General features: G+C 37.9%; 1 protein-coding gene across 3 annotated transcripts in view; it reads right to left on the minus strand.

The window, feature by feature from the left end:
• The window catches only part of LOC150090805 (telomerase protein component 1-like), an 827,340-nt gene that overhangs the window by 104,294 nt on the left and 703,793 nt on the right, over window positions 1-19,253 (minus strand). For all 3 annotated transcript variants that reach the window (XM_090372947.1, XM_090372938.1, XM_090372956.1), the window contains exon 44: window positions 6,236-6,362. In XM_090372947.1, coding sequence (XP_090229073.1) covers window positions 6,236-6,362 — 127 coding nt within the window. The remainder of the gene's footprint in view (window positions 1-6,235; window positions 6,363-19,253) is intronic.

Consider the following 19,253-nt stretch of genomic DNA (forward strand, 5'->3'; position numbering starts at 1 on the left):
TTGACATTGGACTTGAACTTCTGTACAAATTTGTAGACTGTAATTTTCAGGAAATACGTATGAAGGAAGGTTGTTCTAGAAAACGGCAGTTGAATGAATAAATGAGGAAGATGAAAAGTTGGTTCTGTGAGTTTGAAGTTGGACAGTAAATGGATGTTGGCTGGTGGCGGCACGTGTTTGGACTGTTTTGAAAGAGAGACTGGGAATTATAGAAGCCAATTCAGAAGAAAAGTGCCCATGGAAGTATCTGTAGAAGAGGCATGCAGCAGAAACAGTACGTCTATGAGACAGCGAGTGGATAGACTCTGTTAGAGATGAGTCATTAATTAACCTAACTGCCCTTTTCTGAATGGAATCAAGAAGCCTGAGAGAGGTTTTGGGGGCACCACCCCAGATGTGGGAACAATATTCCATGGCAGGGTGGATTTGCGATTTGTACAGAGTGAGCAGCTGTTTGGAAGAAAAGTAACGCCGAGAGCGAAAGAGAAAACCAAGTTTTTTAGATGCAGAAGAAGCAATATTTGTAATGTGCTTGTGCCAAGAGAGATTAGAAGTCAGGGTAATCCCCAAAAGAGATATATCATTTTGCCTAGAAATCGGAGTGTCACTAAAGATAAGCATAGGAGAATCCTTTTTGTGAGATATAAGACAAGACAAAGTTTTAGAAAGGTTGAAATCAACTAAGTTGTCTTTGCCCCACTGGAGAATTACCTGAAGATCGGCATTTAAGGAATTGGTAGCAGATTTTCGAGAAGTTGGAGCTGATTGAGCAGGAAAAGGTTTCACAAAATGGAAAGTGGAATGTAATGTGCTATCATCGGCAAAACTATGGATAGGATTTCCAGTCAATGGAAGAAGGTCATTAATATACAAGAGGAAAAGAGTGGGGGAAAGAACTGAACCTTGGGGGACACCGGCATTAGTGGAGAAGTTAGAAGACAGAGAGCCATCTAGCATCACCCTCAGTGAGCGATCAGAGAGAAAACTGGATAACCAATTACTAAAAACAGTTGGCAAACCATAAGATGGAAGCTTGTTTAGAAGACCTTAATGCCAAACACGATCTAAAGCCTTTGAGATGTCAAGAGCAACTACTTGTGTTTCACCGAACCTTTCCATTGAATTAGTCCATCAATGGGTAACATAAGCCAGAATATCACCAGTGGATCGACACTGAGGAATCCATACTGGCAATCATTGATCAGATGGAAGGTTTCTAGGTAGTTTAAGAGTTGGTGGTTAATTGATTTCTCCATTACTTTAGAAAGAGTAGAAATAATTGCAATGGGACAATAATTGGATGGGAGGGATTTGTCACTCTTTTTAGGAACTGGCTGGATATGAGCAAATTTCCAAGCAGAAGGAAAAACACCTTTGGAATAAGAAAGTGAAAAAAGGCGGCAAAGAATAGGAGTAAGTTCAGGAGCACAGGTTTTGAGAACAAGTGGAGAAATACCGTTGGGACCTGGAGCTTTCTTAGCATCAAGATTCGTCAAAATCCTTCTGACATCCTTTTGACGGAAGATCACAGGAGGCATTGAATGGAGCGTGTTGGGAATGGTGGGAGGTGTTTTACCAAGATCATTAATACATGAGTTGGAAGAAAAATGGGATGCTAGCAGGTCAGCTTTATCCTTGGCTGAAGTGATAACAGAACCATCTGGTTTGGACAGAGGTGGGAGCAGAGATGGGCAAAAGTTGCGGCCAATAGCTTTGGCAAGAGACCAGAATGCTCGGCTACCATTAGGGCAAGAAGCAAGTTTTCTACTCTTAGCCTGTTTAAACTCTAGTTTGGACTGATTAATAACTGCTTTACAATTGTTGCGAGCTTTGGTGTAGGCAGAAAATGAAACTGAAGAATTAGAAACAAGCCAATTACGATATGCAACATTCTTCTCTTGAACAGCCTTAGCACATTTATTGGAAAACCAAGGTTTAGATAAAGGATGAGATTTTAAAGTGGAGTGTGGGATAAAGGATTCCATTCCTGCAAGAATAATTTCACTGACATGATCTGAGCAAACGGTGACATCAGAAGTTTTGAAACAGAAATCCGAACAAGGAAAAGAAGAAAAGAAGTCTCGAAGGTCATCCCATTTTGCATTCTTGTAATACCAAACAACACAAGGTTGGGAATAGCCATGAGATAAAGGTTCCATTGGAGAAGAGACAATCACCATGTTGTGATCTAAAGTGCCTAAAGGACCTCTCACTTCGACCGTGTACTTAGAAGGGTTGTTTGTGAGAACCAAATTAGTGAGACTTGACTATATTTGCAGGATATATTCTAGTTAAACAGAGATCACCCTTTCAACCATGTCAGTCTCCAGCTATACAGGTATATTCCACTCCAAGTTACTGTGAGCCTTCAGTGACTCCGGCTAGAGATCCACGTGTGGAGACCTGCAAGGATTGCAAATCAGCATCAGATTAAAATCGGGTTTATTTTTTGCAAATTCTTAAAACTTGGCTGGATTAGTCCCATACTGACAGCCCATTCTCATTTAATTAGTAGCCACATATTTGGCACCTTATTAACACCTTACTTACACCATGAGAAAGTGAAGTGGATTTGAGTATGGACCTGAGCCAGTTCCCCACTAGGGTGACCTTGGATGCACTTTTTTCATTTCATTATGACAGATTTAATATTTTTTCTGAAATTGTTTTTAAAATATGTGTACTTCATAAGTACAACAGATATATTTTAGAGACTGCAAGATCTCTGAAAGCAAAAGGCCAATTGCAGTTGGACAGTTAGCATCAGTTATTACGGTCACATAATTAGTCGCCACTACATGGCTCTTCTATTGTACATACTAACATATGTCTATTACCCTCTTTGAAGTAGTAAGCATGATGATATTGAATGTTTAACAAAATACTCTGTAAGTCTATGTAAGAACTTTAATTTTCTAAAAACATTTACACAGCTAAATTGCACAAGCCACTTCTATTTGAATTTTTTTCTTTATTATGGTGCACATCCTGAGTGTTTTGTCTTGTGAAAAGTTTTAAATACACCAGTCTTTTGGGACATTTCATATCTATTTTTCGGGAGATACTATGCTATCAAAATCAAATTACCATATAACATGCATGTAGGAAGTACTCCCATTTTAGAAAGGAAAAAAAGTTTTAGTGTATTTAGGCATTTAATATTTATCTAACATGTACAGTAGAAAAAAAGCTCATCCTAAACATGTGATCAGAACAGCAAGAAATATACTAATACTGTATAATAATACATTATTTAATTATTATTATTAATTTACTAATACAGCAATTTAAAAGAGAAATAAAAGAATCTTAGCTACATTAGAAAATATTTTATATGAAGCAAACTACTGCTAGAATTGAAAAAGAACAAAAAGACAGTGAGGGAATGGTAAAAAACATTAGTGTTCTGCAAAAAGAAAGTTCAGTCATTTTGAAAACCAAACAAATCATCACCTTCAAATCTCAAAAACTCTTTGTCGCTAATGTTGGTATCACTGTCTTCAAATAATGCAGTGTCTTCAGTGCCATCAAGGGCATTACTAATTCCAGTTTTTTTTTAAAGACTTTATAATTATTTTACCACTTATATTTCTCCAAGATTCCTTAACCCATTCACACATCTGTGCAATGGTGGGCCTCTTCATTCTTCCTGTGGGTGTGAGGTCATGATCTGGTTCTCTCATCGATTTGTTCCACTGTTCTCTAATATTTTTCTTAAATGACTTGTTTATGGACACAAAGGCTGCAATTGGCTTGTCCACCAGGAATGACAACTACCTGTGTATTCAATTCCCTTGCCCTCTTTTTAATAACTTCAGTTCTATGGGCTCTGAACTGGTCCCAAATGAGAAGAGATGGTTTCCTTAAGAGACAACCAGAATGCCTTGCCCATATTTATTGGAGCCATAAATTCATTCCAGATTCATCCATCTACCTTTTGGATGAACATGAACAAATACGCCTGGAATTTTTTCCTTAGGTGGAGTTTTTCTTTTAAATATTAAAAATGGTGGTAGTTTTGTGCCATCAGTAAAGCAGGCCAAAACTACTGTGTAATGTGTTTTCTCATGCCTTGTGGTTTTTATTGACACCATTTTAGGCCATTTGATATTCACAGCTTTGTTGGATGGTGCATCAAAAGTTAGTGGGACCTTGTCTATATTTCCTATTTGACCAAGTTAAAAAGAAGGAATTTGTTTTTCTGCATTTATCATAAATTTATGGAATTCCAGTATTTTTTCTTCATAATCTGCTGGTAATTTTTGTGGAATTGATGTTTTTGTACGCATTGATAACCATACATTTGCATGAATTGGTAACACCAACCATCTGTTCCAGAAAAATTCGGAATTCCTCGTCCTTCTGCTAATATCCTGGCCTTATGCATAATCATTTTAGTAGAAACACTTCTTCCTAATTCCTTTCACATATTACCCACTTTTTTACACCTTCTTCAAGTACTGGTCAATGTGGGGCAGGATGAAGAAGGTTATGTTTACTTTTTTTAGCAGCTTGAAGTTCTTTCTCTTGCTTCTGCCAGATGCGTATCATTTTTTCTGTAGACGGTGGCCCAAAAAACCTTTCTGTAGCTTTGTTACCATGTTTTTTAGTGTGATCTATTACATTTATTTATATCCAATAGTGTAGCTGAACCTCTTTTCTCCTGCAGCCATTTTCTGAGGGTAAAATACTTTAAAATAATGTCAAACACCAAGATTAAAAAATATTATTATGAAACGAGGTTCTGATTAAAAACAACTGGTATACAATTAACACTGTTCTTTATTTTATTTCAGTCATACACAGTGATTACAATTCATTGTTGTGATAATAGTCACTTGATGCACAATTAAAGTGTACTACTATACATGGAGACACACTCAACATCACGAAAGCCTGCATAGAACTAACTGGCCAGCCAGTCATGCCACCTTTTAAAGGATTGACAAACTACTGGGAAACCTGGAGAAGAATCTTGAAGCTTCCATTGCCTTCTTAGGCTTTTCCTATGTTCCCTGGCTTTTGAAACTTCTTGGAACTGATTCCAAACAACTCTGCAAGTCCAAAAGTACCCTAGGGTGTCCCATTATCCTTTAGAAATGAAAATATTCTGACCAAACGGCGAAATATAACCTACCTGCTCACCCCGACATTGATGAGGGAGGGCTCACTTCTGCATATAGGATGGAGGGTGATTTTACAAGGCATTTTTTTGGGAAAAAAAAGGTGTCTTATATGCCATCAAATATGGTACATATCCTCGGGTAGCTATCAAGTAGTCTAACAACATCCGTCTTGAAGAAGCAACACTGGAATATTGATTACAAACTGTCAGTTTCCTGGGACACATGAAGTGCTGAGTGTTATCTGTTATTTAATTGTTGATTAACAGAATTTAATGTAATGTATGGGTGGATATAGGAATTAAACAGACTGTTTTTTTTCCTTCTTTTCCTTCATTCTTGGTGAAAATTTAAATGCTTGAACTAAAACAATCATATGGAATACAACCATTGTGAATTCATTTAATAAATTATGCCTTGTCATCCTGTGAAGTAAATATCAGAAATAACTCCTCATTAATGCAGATAATAAATAACAGATTCAAAAAAGGATCGGCTGACAAAGTTAAAACCTGAGTAGTGTAAGAAACATTGCAGACTCATTCAAAGTTGCCACATTCTTATATTGATTTACTTCCTTCATAACTTTTTATATTTTGAAAACTGAAATATTTAACTTAATACGTTTGGGATGCTAGAAAGTTACAAGGCATCTAAAATTGCAATTTGCAAATGTGGTTATTAAGCTTATATTAATTTACTAAGTGACTGACAATACTTTTTATTGTAAAATAGGATTTTACATTAAACAAAGTTATGTATATGATAAATATTAATTAAATTAAACAACTCAGTGGCAGATTGGACTAAATCTTATTTCAGTTTCAGTACTTAAAACAAATTTTAATCTAAGAGTAAAAGAGTAAGTATAATAATTGATAATTTGACTACTGGAATAACCAATCAACGTGACAATGACAACAATTTTCATAATACAATAATAGTATCTACTAACCATGCCTCTTTGCAAACTTTACAAGGAACAAATTCAGATAAGTTTTATATAGAAATATAAATCTTTTGCTTGTTCCAATGAGCAAATTATCATTTGAAACTTAGAATTTTAAATTAAACCCAAAATTTTAAGAGATTCCACCCCATAAACAACATACCTTTCTTAAATGAATGAGCCACTATATCATCAAAGTTATTTGGAGATGAAAAAGCACAAAGGAGAGCACCCTCTTTTGTCCATACAGCAATGTTTCCATTAGTTCCTCCAGCATATACATACTCATCCTAGTAATAAAAATTTAATACTCTGTGTGTACTTTGTCTCACATATAAGAAATATCGATAATTAAAGAATGAAAAAGGGGTTAAATGATGGTTATATCTTTATTTTTTTATAATTCCAATATGAATATAGTTTAAACATTAATGTTTAACTACAGTAAATCTATAAGTTTAGAAATAAAAAGTTTCAAGATATAGAAGATATATAATTGCATATAAGAAATGCAAATGCAGCATTCTGTACACGGTAATAACAGAAAAACTAAGTTTGCACAATAGAGCATCATATACCTCATAAAGAGAACCATATCACAATAGATGCCTCAATATTAATCTCAAATAAATAATCTCAATCTTAATCTCAAATACTTTGCTATTTATTCCCAATGAGTGCCATTACATGGACTGATCATTTTAGCAATTATTTTGGCCATGTCTAATTCATTCTAGTACATACCTAATTTTCTGTCATTCTTTAGTTATAAAACATTTTTATGTTGGGTAAATGTGCTGGGAGTCACCAAGTGTCTTAAGTATTTATTTTAACACACTTTCCATCACAGATATGCTGTAATCGATATATGGAGAATATGAAATAAATATTTCAAACTTTTATTACCAAAGTATAGGTGTCTTGCTCTAATCATTAAGAGAGCAGAGTGATTCAACCCAAGGAAGTGTAGATCTAGAAGCAAGGTAATTAATAGATGGGTCTATAAGGTGAGGAAGATTTTCCCCATGAGGTTTGTGATCACACACAAGTCATCAAATGTCTTTATACCTACTGCTGCTACAGCAGAAAGGTAGAATTATAATGAATTCTTTAATATCAATTAATTAGGTTAATTAAAAATGCAAAGAAATTTAGTATTGCAAATTTATGTTATTATATATGCATTATTTTAAGGAAAAGAGTAAATAAAATCCCAATTCTCTTATAATGACGTGGTGATTTTGAGTAAAGAAAAGATATTGAAATTGTAGCATAGTAGTAGTAATTATGGAGGCATGTGATGCAAGAAAGTAAGTGTATGAGCTTATCTAGCATCAGCAAAAAAAAAAAAAAAAAAAAAAAATTCGACACATCCATTCCCTCTAAAAGTTTGTCCAGTTCTTCTGTGAATTTATTTAAGCTATCAATTTCTACAACGATAGATGGAAGTTTGTTCCAGCAATAAATCACCAGCTGGCTAAAGGCAAATTTCCACACACATATTTTACAACTGTCTTTCCTCAATTTGAATTTATGCCCCCCCCCAACGTTCCTAATCTGAGCAAGTGGAAGAATCCCATCAGAATTCAGCATGCTCAACCCATTCAAGGCCTTATACACCTCAAGCCACTGCAATTTGCAGAACTTAAGCCTTTCTTGGTAAGAGGACCCCTTCATTCCCCTAACCAATAGGCGCCTCCGTAGCCAGGTGGGAAGGAGCAGCAGTGCGTAGCACACGCTTCTTGATTAGACTGGGGTTCGAGCCCATCACCACCAAATACAGAGGATGTGGAAAGGTCAGGGAATGACCACCGCATATCCCGAAGCAATATAGCCTTAGTTGCTAATGCTCCTAAAAAAAAAAAAAACCAAAAACCAAACCCCTCACCAATTTTATTGCCTTTCTCTGTACATGCTCAACTCTGCATCCTTCCTAAAATGAGGCCATCTGACCTGTATGCAGTGCTCAAGGCATGGCCTCACCATTGCCTTATACAAAGGGATAATCACTTCATTTTCCCTCTTGCGAGGAAGGGCTTGGGTTTTGCAAATTGCAGTGTCTGGAGACTGGGCACCAGCGAGGTGATCTGATGGAGGCGTATAGGGCCTTGAATGGTTTAAGCATGCTCAATGCTGATGGGATTCTTCCTCTAGCTCAGAAAAATCACCTGAGAGGGCATAAATTCAAATTGAGGAAAGACAGATGTAGGATAGACGTGCGGAAATTTGCCTTTAGCCAGCGGGTGGTTGGTTGGTGGAACAGACTTCCATCCCTTGTGGTGGAGGTTGATAGCCTAAATAAGTTTTAAGGCTCAGCTGGACAGGTATTTTGAACGAACAGAGGGGTGAAGTGGAAGTGTTTTTTTTTATTTTATTTATTTATTTTTTTTTTTGGCTGATGCTGCATAAGCTTGCTTTCTTGCATCAAATGCTTCTACTAATGCTAATGCTAATGCTAGCAAAATTTCTGTATATCATTGACAATACCCCATAAACGACTCTGGCAGCCTGTCTGCATTGCTCAGAAAACTTCATATTTGACTGCACAATTACTCCCAGATCTTTTTCATTTTTTACCACTGTAAGTGTAGTACAACACAGTTGGTACATTTCTCTGGGGTTATTTCTACCCATATGCATTACTTTGCATTTGTCAATGTTAAATTTCAGTTGCCACTTCTCAGCTCATCTGCCCAAATTTTCTAGATTCTGTTGCAGTAGCACAATGCCATTACTGTCATTTACAACACTGTCAACCTTTTCATCTGCAAAATTCGATATTAAGCCTGATATACTTTCATCAATATCACTGAAAAATATACAAAATAACAGTGGGCCCAACCCCGAATAATGACATTAGTCCACAATGAGAAGCATCTATTGATTACCACTCTTTGTCTTCTCACACTCAACACCCTTTTATCCATTGTAGCAACTTACCCTTAATACCATGCTGCTCCAATTTGTACAGTAATCTTTCATGCCTAACAATGTCAAAAGCTTTCCTGAAATCCAAGTATATGATATCAAAATTATTTTTTGCATCCAGTTCATTTGTTTGTTTGTTTGTTAGTTATTTGGTTTTTAGGAGCTTTAGCAACTAAGGCCATATTGCTCCAAGGATATGTGGTGGTCAATCCCTGATCTTTCCGCATCCTCCACAGTTGGTGGTCTCGGTGAGACCACCAAATGTGGAGGATGGTCACCAAATGTGGTCACCAAATTTTGGTGACCTCCTCAAATGTAAGGATTTTACATTTGAGGAGGTTAAGAACGGAACTTTCTTTCGTTTCTCAACTAAAGCAAGGTCAAATTTATCTGTAAACTGGGCTGTTAGTTTTTCTCCCAAGATTTACAAACATATAATTACTCTGGAGCGCATATTTCTTGCCTGGAGTTCCCATAGACACAGACCTTATACTGTTGTGACGAAATTCTTTCACTGCTTGGGATATGGTCACACCGCTCAGTACTGCACGCACGAGTCCCCGTCTTGCAGTCACTGTGTGCATGGTGGTCATGTGTTTAACGAGTGTCCTAATAAAAATGAAGAGCCATCGTGTATCAATTGTAAGAGAGGAAAACGTGACTTTCACCATTCGGTGAGAGATAGCAACTGTCCTGTCTACAAAAAGGCCTTGGAAACAGCACGACTGAGGATTGCTGATGAGTAACACACCCAATTCCAGTGTATATAGTGTAAATAATTCCCCTGCTGGTGATGTTAATAGTACGAACTTGCCTAGTGTTCGGTCTATTAATCTGAAATTTATGCAGATCAACGGGCATCATTCTCGAGTTGTTTCGGACGAGATTAGATTAACAGCAGAACAAAACTCAATCGACATCATCACTATTCAAGAGCCATATTTTGCTAAAGGGCGAATGGGAGATTGTTCAAAGATCACAGGTTATTCTCTTTCCACCGAGTAATCCAACCTGCTCACCAGCAACCGAAGACTTGTATTGTTGTATTAAACGACAAAATTGATGTAACTGTCATTAATGGTCTCTGTCACCAAACTGCAACTTGTATCCTTGTCACATATTCTACCATGACCTTTTATATCATCTCAATATACTGCCCCTCCATCTGAAGACTTAAATAACTCATTAAATTATTTAGATCCACATTGAATTTTCTGGGTCCTCATAATGTCCTTATTTCAGATGTAAACGCCAAGTCTAAGTTTTGGTTTAGTGCACGCTTTGATGCTCGAGGGCAATTACTGGAAGAATTTATTATTAATAATAATATGAAGATCTTTAACAGACCTCAACAGTTCACTACGTTCTCCAGCGAATCAAATATTGATATCACTTTTTCAAATTCCTTCTGTAATCTAGCTATCAACGATTGGACTGTACAGCCTAACTGGACAACAAGTGACCATCGGGCAATTTCTTTCTCGGTCTCCATACCTTCTCGTCCCTCAGATTCGAGTATCTGTGTGCCTGAGTACGTTCGCTTCTCAATTAATAACATTAATTGGGACATATTTGAACATTCTGTAAATGCTGATTTCTCCAAACTGACTAACTCTCATTTTGACGACATGTCTGTGACTGAAGCTGCGACACAGATTCAAAAAATTTTGATTAATGCATCATATAAATCATCAAGGAAAAAACGTGTCAATTCCAGAACTTGTTCCTGGTGGTCGTCAGAATTATCTTCACTTCGGAAACAGGTCCACCACGCTCGACGCACCTATCAGCGCAATTGTCATTTGTCTCAGGCTGATGTTCGCATCTTTTATAATTATTACGTTGATCTCAAGAAAAGTTATGTGAAGGCAATTGCTACCAGGAAGAAGGAAACTTGGACAGAATTTGTGTACAACTCTGGTAATGCAGACCCGTGGGGGCTACTTTATAAAATTGTAAGAAATAAATTATTTACACAAAAAGTGTATGGATCGATCATATACAATGGTCTGGAGACCACTAACTGGACGGATTCTGTAAATATTATTCTAGATAATCTTTTTCTACAGGACAATGTGAGCTCCGACTCTGATTTTCACACTAATATTCGTTCTGCCAATTCTCTGTATGTTTCTTCAATTAAGACTGAGCCTTTTAGTGCCATCGAGTTGGACACAGCGGTCAAAAAAGTGAAAGTTAAGAAATGCCCAGGGATGGACATGCTGGAGAGTACCTTTATTGTATGGCTCGCCAAGATTAAGCCCAGTATACTTCTACAACTTTTCAATAAATGTTTAGATGCTGGGACTTTCCCAGATCTGTGGAAGACAGCCCTTAACAATTTAGGAAACCAGACAAGCCCCCCCCCCAGGAACCGAGGTCTTATCGGCCAACCTTGGTAAGCTATTAGAACGTTTAATTGCCCTGCGATTAAACAACTTGTTATTGGAACGGGGACTAATTGCGCCTAATCAATACGGATTCACTCCTGGAAGGTCCTGTGAGGACGTCCTTGTAGACTTCATTTCTTCTGTTGAACACTCCAGTTTCAAGTATACTCTTGCTATCTTTATTGACTTCGAGGGTGCTTTTGATTCCCTTTGGTGGGAAAGTGCCCTCGAACGTTTACGTCATGCCGAATGTTCCCAGCAACTTTATATTCTAATTAAGAGCTATTTCTCTAACAGATTTATCACTGCCAGATCTAAGTACAGACAAATTTTGCGTCAGGTCTTTCGAGGGTGTCCTCAAGGCTCCATTTTAGGACCACTTTTCTGGAACTTTGTTCTGCAAGGTTGGATTACTCGAACCTTTGACAACGTGAAGATCATGGCATATGCGGATGATTTGACAGTCCTTGTTGGTGGCAATTCAAGTCTTCTATTGAAATATCCGCTGAGAAAGTTCTATCTGATCTTCAACAATGGACAGTTGAAAGTAAGTTAAAAATTAGTTCTACCAAGACAAAAATTATGATCCTTGGCTCTAAATTGGACGTTCGTCGACCACCAAGAGTTAAAATAAACAATAGACAAATACCTCTAATAATGGAAATTAAACTTTTGGGAATAACTATTGACAGCAAGTTAAACTTTCTCCCTCATTTATCCAATCTGCGAATTAAGATCAGAAATTTCACCGGCGCTCTTTTCAGAGTTTCTAGAACTGAGTGGGGTCTTTCTAGAAGATGTTTAAGAATCTACTATAACTCTGTGTTTCTCCCTATGGTTGCCTATGCTGCTGGCGCTTGGTTCCATAGGGTGTGGACTGTACAATTTCAATCAAAACTGATGTCAATCCAGCGTACAATGTTACTTTGTATTTTGAAGATTTGTCGAACAGTTTCAACACCTGCTTTACAGGTTTTAGCCGGGACGTTACCACTCGATCTCTACGTAATTTTCAGAAGCTTATGTTATCGCTTGAAACGTCAGATTCCCACTGAGATCCTTGGTATTTCTATTAACACTCAAGTCGATGTTAAAGCTGAACGACAAAGAATTTGGCAAGAGTTGATCAACTTGTGGCAGAGTAGGTGGGATGGCACAACACTGGGCAGTGTAATGCGTAAGTTTTTTCCTGAAGTTGACTCTCTTACGGATAAAAAATCTACAGTCTGGTTTAGCCTTGACTTGTTTACCTCCTATTTGATATCAGGACACGGATCATTAAATAAGAAATTGTTTAAATTTCGCTTGTCTCCTACGGAACTCTGCCATTGTGGTGGTGTGGAAGATTGGCAGCACGTGTTGTACTCTTGTCCCTCCTACAATGAATTTCGAGTAATTCTGCAGAATGCAATTCCCAACTTTTCATCAGGATTGGAACCTAATTTTGTATCAAATGCCACGAGTTGCCGTGCTCTTCAGGATTTTGCTAAGGCAACCTTCAATAAAAGGCTCGCAATCCTTTCTGCAATGACTACACATGCGAATGTTTCAAATTCAGCTCAAGACTCTTCACCTTCACTGCAGTGACGTCCATTTTCTCAACAAGATCTACAATTCTGGACTTGTGCTCTGTGTGTTGGTTTTTTTTTTTTTTTTTTTTGAAACTCTACAAGTGTCCTACAACTACAACTCAATTTGGCGATGAAAATTCCTGTGCTCCTTTGCTCGGATGGCTGTTAACTGACTGACTTTGTTATTGGTGATTGACTGTGACTTTGCTACTAATGACTGCAGGACACTGGATATAAGGTTTGCGCCTGCTTCTGGGCTTGTGTAAAGTTTTGTCGGTTGAATGGTACTGTTATCCTTAATTATTTTCTTTGAACTTGTTTTTTTTTTATGTTAATATGCATAAGATTACTTTCATTGTTTACTTTGACATTTCAAAGTATCATCTGTGTTTACCTCAATCTGTTGAGGTTATCTTTTGTACAGTATTTAATCTTTGTATAGTTGTATAAGTTCCTTTTTTTCTTTTTTTTTTACTATTTTTGGCTTGTACTTTGTTGTGCTCTTGGCGTCCCTCTCTTCTGCTGCCGCCGGTTGGTAGCCCCTTGGTCTACCATCCCGTGGTGGTGGTGGTGTTGGCGCATCTCCGACCTGCTGACTCCGGGTAGCCAAACAGCCAGTTCACTTCTGGACATTTCTGCAGAATCCTCTAATTCAAAAGTGAAACGAGGCGGAGATGAACAAACGTTCTAGGTGCCGCCCAAGACAAATACATACATACATACATACATAATGGGTGGTGCCCGTTAAAGTCCCCTAATATACAGAGAGGTGGAGGTATCTGTATAAAGAGGTCTTCAAGATCTTTTAAAGAGTAAGTACATTTTCGTGGTAGGTAGATTGAAACTAGTGTTATTGCACCATGCAGAGTTATACGAACAGCAACAGCTTCTATTTCAGTTTGGAGTGGGATATGTTTAGTTGGGATCTTTGAATTTACTAGGATTGCCACACCACCATGGGCAGCGTTAGCAGTATTTCGATCTCTTCGATAAATGCAATAGTTCTTTATCGAAGGAGAAATTTGTGTGGTTAGGTAAGTTTCCTGTAAACAAAAGGCAACCAGAGAATAATGGTTAATTAGGTATTGAATATCGTCTGTGTTGGAACGAAAGCCTCTGCAATTCCATTGTAAGATGCTGTGGTTCATTTTGGTTTACTTGAGGATGATTCATCTGACTGTTTTTAGTTTGAGGAGGATTTTTACCGGTCTTTTTTCAGGAAGGTAGGGCGTCCAGTGTCCATAGTGTCATTTGCGTGAAGTTCTAGTAATGGTTCTTCATGATCTGGGTTTACATCTACTTCCATACTACTGGTAGATGATTCTGGTTTATTGTTGTTTTTGGTAGTTTTTAGTTTTTCTTTGTCATGCGGGACTGTCCGAGTCTCAATTGGGATACTAATTGGAGTGTTGGTCGATTCACTGATTTTAATTTGATGTGTGTCTTTTACAGAGTTTGATAATGTGTTTTTAACCCAGTTAGCTAGAGATGTGCTAGGAGGTATTGAAACATCTGTTTGAGCTGCTGTTGAATTAAAGCTTCAAGTGTGAGATGCATATGAACGACTGGGCATGGTCGACATAACCTGTCTGCGTGCCTTGGGGTACGTAACTTTGTGCTCTATTTTATATTTTTGGATTTTCTTCCCTGTTTTCCACATTTCACAAGATTTGGAAAAGACTGGGTGACTTTCTTTGCAGTTGGGGCAAATGGGACTTGGGGCTGAACAGTCTGCTTGTGTATGCTCCTTGGAACCACAAATTGGACAAATGGCATCACCTCTATATGCTTGTTGCGAGTGTCCATATTTTTGGCATTTAGGGGATTAAAGCAACGTAGGGGATTAGGTATATAAGGCCGTATTCGGCAGTTTAAATAGGATGTAAATCTGGGGTGCTGAATGTTAAAATTATGAATCGGATTGGAACAAGATTTCCATCTTTTTTGGTCTTTATACGTTTTGCACAATTCCTCTTCAGATACTGTAATCAGGTCCCACTCTGTGATGACACCTTTTGACGAGTTTAACGTATTGTGGGGAGTGATAGATACCGGTAGCCCAGCAAAAGTTGTTGTTTTAAGCAGCCACTCTGAATGTTTTGAGGAGGCTGTTTCGATTAGGAGGTCTCCGAATTGCAGTCGTTTAACCATTTTTGGTGTTCCAGCAATGGATTTCAAAAATCTTTGGATGAAAAACAGTGATAATTTGCCAACAGGCTGGTTGGAGAGCGAATGTATTACAAGGAAGTTTGGCATCTCATTGCACTGCACTTCTTTTCGGAGCCTTTTTGGTTGGTTCAGGTTATCATCATTTGGTTTGTCTGGCCTTGAATTTGAAGGCTCTAGTGGTGGATAGTCATTTATATCAATCATTACTCCTTTTCGCCCTGGAGGATAACTTTTCCCCCCGGTTAGCGGCCCCGCCACAGGGAGGCAGGAGCAGTGCCGCTTGGAGGCCAAGCGGTTGAAGTGTTAGTTAATTAGTAAAAATATAAAGACTGTTGAAAGAAATGTGAACTTAAAATATAATTTCAGTCGCTTATCAAGAGCACTTTATGAATCTCAAGAATGTCGCTTGGCCTTGAAATATGCTTGGCACCCTGGGCCTTTGGGTTCTTGTGTAGTGGCCTCCTCAGGTGACCTTTGCTCTCCTGCTCTGAACATCAGGGTTGGTGTGCAGGCTGGTTCTAGTGGTCTGGAAGGGTTGTATGTGGACTACTCCAGATAAATGGCCTATTTTCTTTTCATAGTTTCTCATTTCTTCTTCTATTTTCTTATTAAAAAAAATGAAAACGTTGCGGGTTGAAGTCGACTCCCTGTTTTCTATTGATACCTGAGTCTCCGAAGATTTTTATGAGAAAGGCTTCTCATAAAAGTGTCAAAGTGTCACCACATTGGAAAGCATGGAGGGCTGTGTTGGACTTTAGAACTGTACCATATTGAACATCTTTTTTGTGCTCTTTGATTCTGTATTGTAGATGTCTGTATATGATTATCCTATATATGTATCCCCACACCTATAGTCTGTTTTATAGATAGGATCACTAGGATTGTCGGGATTGTTGGACTGTTGTTTTATGAACTGCTTGATGGAGGTTAAACTTTTGAAAAAGGTGAAGATGCAAAATTTCTTGGCTTCTTTAGCTATTTTAGTACTGACTGATGTTATGTATGGTATACATATGGAGGTTCTTCTATCCTTGCTAGGTTGGGGTTGTGTGATGGTCTTAGAGGTGTGTATTATTGCTTTTTTGATAATGTGTACAGGAAATCCATTCTTCATGGTAAGCCAGGTTATTGTTTGTAGTTCCTGTTGTTTGTAGATTATCTTTACAAATTCTGTAAGCTCTTAAAGGACTTTAGAATGCCAATTTTTTTTTTTAAAAGGATAGAGGATTTCTAGTTTAATATGATTCCAGTATCAGGGCGCTTCTGATACTTCCATATGTAGCTCTGTGGGTTTTCTGTGAACAGGGTATCCAGGAAAGGAAGGTTGCCATTGTTTTCAATTTCCATTTTGAATTCGATTTTTTGGTGATGGTTGTTGAGAGCCTCAAATAATTTACGTAAGTTTTCTGTATCATGTTTCCAGATAGCTATAATGTCATCAACATATCTGCTCCAGAATTAAAGTTTATACCATTGGTTTCCAAGAAATCTTAAAATTTTGTCGTGAAAATTTTTGCCATGAGAGGATGTTTCCCATGCTGAGGCCTGAAATCTGTGTATAGAATCTCCCGTTGAATGTGAAGTACGGCTTCCTATGGAAAGTTTTTTCTCCACAAGCGCTATTATTTCTGAGGTAGATAGAGGTCTTGGGTATCTCAGAAGGATATTAGCAATAGCATTAGTGGAGGCATATGAGAGAAGAAAGCAAGCTTATATAGCATCAGCCAAAAAAAAAAAAAAAACAAAAAACCCCTCCCATTCACCCATCCGGTCACTCCAATTGTTTGTCTAGTTCAGCCTTAAATTTATTTAAGCTACCAACTTCTACAACAGCAGAAGGAAGTCTGTTCCACCAATCAACTACCCACTGGCTAAAGGCAAACTTCTGCACATCTATTCTACAACTGTCTTTCCTCAATTTGAATCTATGCTCCCTCATGTTCTTAATCTGACCCCAGGGGTTCACATCTGGTGAGTATGGGCTTGGCACACCCAGGGTCCTGAGCTGGATATCATTATTCTTCTCTTTCTTGGTGATTCCCTTCTACTTCTGACTCTCTCTCTCTCTCGGGGTAATTGGGAATTTTTTTTTTTTTTTTTTTTTTTTTTTCGGCTGGTGCAGTATAAGCCTCAAGCTTCCTTGCATCATATGGCTAATAATAATAATAATCTGAGCAAGCGGAAGTATCCAATCAGCATTGAGCCTGCTCAACCATTCAAGGCCTTATAAACCTCAATCAATCACCTTGAAGGTGCCTAGTCTCCAGATGCTGCAACTTGCAGGACTTAGGCCTATCTTTGTATATCTTTGCTAGAATGTACTCATTCTAGCAACCCTACATCCTTCCTAAAATGAGTCCTCCAGACCTGTATGCAGTACCAAGGTGTGGCCCGATCATTGCCTTATACAAAGTTATAATCACCTCCTTGTCTCTGCTAGCAATATTCCTATATATCATTGACAAAACTCCATGACTTGCTCTGGCACCCCATCTGCACTGCTCAGATAACTTCATATCTGACTGTGCAATTACTCCCAGGTCTTTTTCATTCTCCACCACCCTGAGTGTAGTACAACACAGTTGGTATATTTCTCTTGAGTTACTGCTACCCATATGCAGTGCTTTGCATTGGTCAATGTTAAACTTTAGTTGCCACTTCTCAGTCAATCTGCATAACTTTTCTAGATCCTGTTGCAGTAGCATACTGTCTTTAAAATCATTAACAATCCTACCAACCTTTGTATCATCTGCAAGCTTGGACATTAAGCCTGATATACCTTCACTGATATCATTTATAAACACATAAAACAACAATGGGCCCAGCACCGAACCCTGGGGACTCCACTAATAACATTAGTCCATGTAGAGCAGTGTCTATTTATTATCACTCTCTGCCGTCTCCCACTCAATCATCCCTTTATCCATTGCAGCAACTTGCCCTTAATGCCATACCACTCCAATTTGTAAAGCAGTATCAAAAGCTTTCCTGAAATCCAAATATATGACAAAGGGGTGCTCTTACGAAGAAAGGCTTAAGTTTTGCAAATTACAGTGTCTGGAGACTAGGCACCAGCGAGGTGATCTGATTGAGGTGTATAAAGCCTTGAATGGTTTGAGCATGCGCAATGCTGATGGGATTCTTCCTCTTGCTCAGAATAATCACCTGAGAGGGCATAAATATAAATTGAGGAAAGACAGATGTAGGATAGACGTGAGGAAATTTGCCTTTAGCCAGTGGGTGGTTGGTTGGTGGAACAGACTTCCATCCCTTGTCGTGGAAGTTGATAGCCTAAATAAGTTTAAGGCTCAGCTGGACAGGTATTTCGAACGAACAGAGGGGTGAAGTGGAAGTGGTTATTTTTTATTTATTTATTTATTTTATTTTATTTTATTTTTATTTTTATTTATTTTTATTTTTTTATTTTTTGGCTGATGCTGCATAAGCTTGCTTTCTTGCATCAAATGCCTCTACTAATGCTAATGCTAATATCGAAATTATTTTTTGCATCCAGTTCCTTTGTAACCACATCATAGTATCCAATCAAATTGGTCAGACAAGACTTCCCCTTAACAAACACATGCTGTGTCTGAACTATTACTGCAGTCTTGTCTAGGTGATGCTGCATCACTTCTTTAACCAGTGACTCCATTATTTTCCTCGGAACAGAAGTTAAACTAACAGGTCTATAATTATTTCTGTCACTCTTTGAACCACCTTTGTGAATTTGGGATACATTTGCACTTCTCCAGTCCATGGTGACCTCCCCTGAATCTAAGGGTGCTCTCATAATTATGGATAAGGGTTTGCTAACTTGTCTCGCTGCCTCCTTTAATATAACTGGATAGATTTCATCTGCTCCAGGTGCCTTTCTGATGATGAACTTCAACAATTTCTACTCCACTTTGCTCTCCGTTATTACAAAATGATTTAGCACCCTATTAGAGTTCAGCAAACTTCGGTCTTCCCCTTCCTTACAGAATACCTCATGTGTGAATGTAGATGAAAAATACTCATTCAGTTTGTTTGCTATCTGAGCAAGATCATCAACAGTCAAACCATTGATATCAAGTGGACCAATTTGATTCATCTCCTTCCTTTTAGAATTTATATAAGTAAACAA

The sequence above is a fragment of the Mastigoproctus giganteus genome, chromosome 1 (assembly GCF_048544385.1).
Source record: "Mastigoproctus giganteus isolate SK-2022 chromosome 1, ASM4854438v1, whole genome shotgun sequence".
Taxonomy (NCBI): domain Eukaryota; kingdom Metazoa; phylum Arthropoda; class Arachnida; order Uropygi; family Thelyphonidae; genus Mastigoproctus; species Mastigoproctus giganteus.